This window comes from Rhincodon typus, unplaced genomic scaffold (assembly GCF_021869965.1).
Source record: "Rhincodon typus isolate 14 unplaced genomic scaffold, sRhiTyp1.1 hic_rhity00002872, whole genome shotgun sequence".
NCBI classification, from domain to species: Eukaryota; Metazoa; Chordata; class Chondrichthyes; order Orectolobiformes; family Rhincodontidae; genus Rhincodon; species Rhincodon typus.
Window position 1 is genome coordinate 23,127 of NW_025968510.1, and position 1,281 is coordinate 24,407.

General features: G+C 46.0%; 1 protein-coding gene across 1 annotated transcript in view; it reads left to right on the forward strand.

Moving 5' to 3' along the window:
- Positions 1-721, forward strand: part of LOC125481627 (histone H2B 7-like) — a 17,549-nt gene extending 16,828 nt beyond the window's left edge. Inside the window, exons 2-3 of the mRNA XM_048593441.1 lie at positions 40-65; positions 455-721. Coding sequence (XP_048449398.1) covers positions 40-65; positions 455-509 — 81 coding nt within the window. The 3' untranslated portion in view covers positions 510-721. The remainder of the gene's footprint in view (positions 1-39; positions 66-454) is intronic.
- The last annotated feature ends 560 nt before the right edge of the window (positions 722-1,281 follow it).

Genomic DNA, 1,281 nt, shown 5'->3' on the forward strand with positions numbered 1-1,281 from the left:
GGGGAGCTGGCCAAGCACGCCGTGTCGGAGGGTACAAAGGCGGTGACCAAATACACTAGCTCCAAGTGAGACACCACAGTGTGCTGAAAAACACACAACCAAAACCCAATGGCTCTTTTAAGAGCCACCCACAGCTTCCCTGAAACAGCTGAACTATTATGTTAATGTCTGTACGACATTTGTATTTTATAAATCTTCTGTAAATTAACAAGTGATCCCTGACCCTGTGCGCGCTTGTTCTCGGAGGTGTGCATACACATCTGTAATCGCTGCCTGTGGACAGGGATCATGTTAAACACCAGTGAGCTATTTTGAGCAATTTCTGTGTGATCGTGTTACCCTCCGTCACTCAATCGATTCAGAAGCTACAAGACCTGGTGGGGTATGCAAAAGGGCAAGCAAGAAAATATACTTTTCCTCCGAGTTCCATTTCACCCTTTTGTTTTATTTCCAGATCTCCTCGCGGGTTGCTGAAGCTTTTTGCTGTCGGGGAGATACTTTCAAAATGAGCCGAGATAAAACCAGAACAGCTGCCGGACTGACATAGTAAATGTGGAGCTTTTGCTGAACTCTAATCGAGTGCAATAAGGGAGGGCCGCTTTTAAATATTCTCGAAAAACGGTGTCCGCAATTAAGGCGCTCACCTGGAAGAACGTTATCAAATGTTTTATCAACTTATCGGGTGTTTTTGAAATGCGAAATAAATTAGTTGCAGAGTGCAGATTTTGGCGCTTCCTTGTTTCCGCTTACATTTAATGTTCAGAAAATCCGATTCTAGGTCAGAAATTGACATATTCAAGGAGGTGAGGGAAAGGGAGATTATGTAAAGTATACATTCAGAATCTAAAAGTAAATTAACTCGAGTATTCGTGCATTCTATTGTGTTCACCTTCCTACTTTTCGGTACATATTGGCGGGCTTTTCAAATCAGAAAGAAAGCGTTTGATGATTTGGCGCCGGTATTTTCCGGCCTCCTCCCCGGGCCCTCTCCGGATTGGTGAGTGAAGCAGATATCTGATTGGGAATTGAAACTACATTAAGAGAAGCGAAACAATGTGGCCATTCAGCAATGACCGCACCACCATTCCTTCCGAAGGTATAAGAGGGCGGAATGTGGGCGGGTTGCAGCATTTTCTGTGAAAGTGCTTGTGAGATTGTGGCAATGTCTGGGAGAGGAAAGGGCGCTGGTGGGAAAGCTCGCTCCAAGGCGAAGTCCCGGTCGTCTCGGGCTGGCTTGCAGTTCCCGGTGGGCCGTGTTCACAGGCTCCTGAGAAAGGGTAA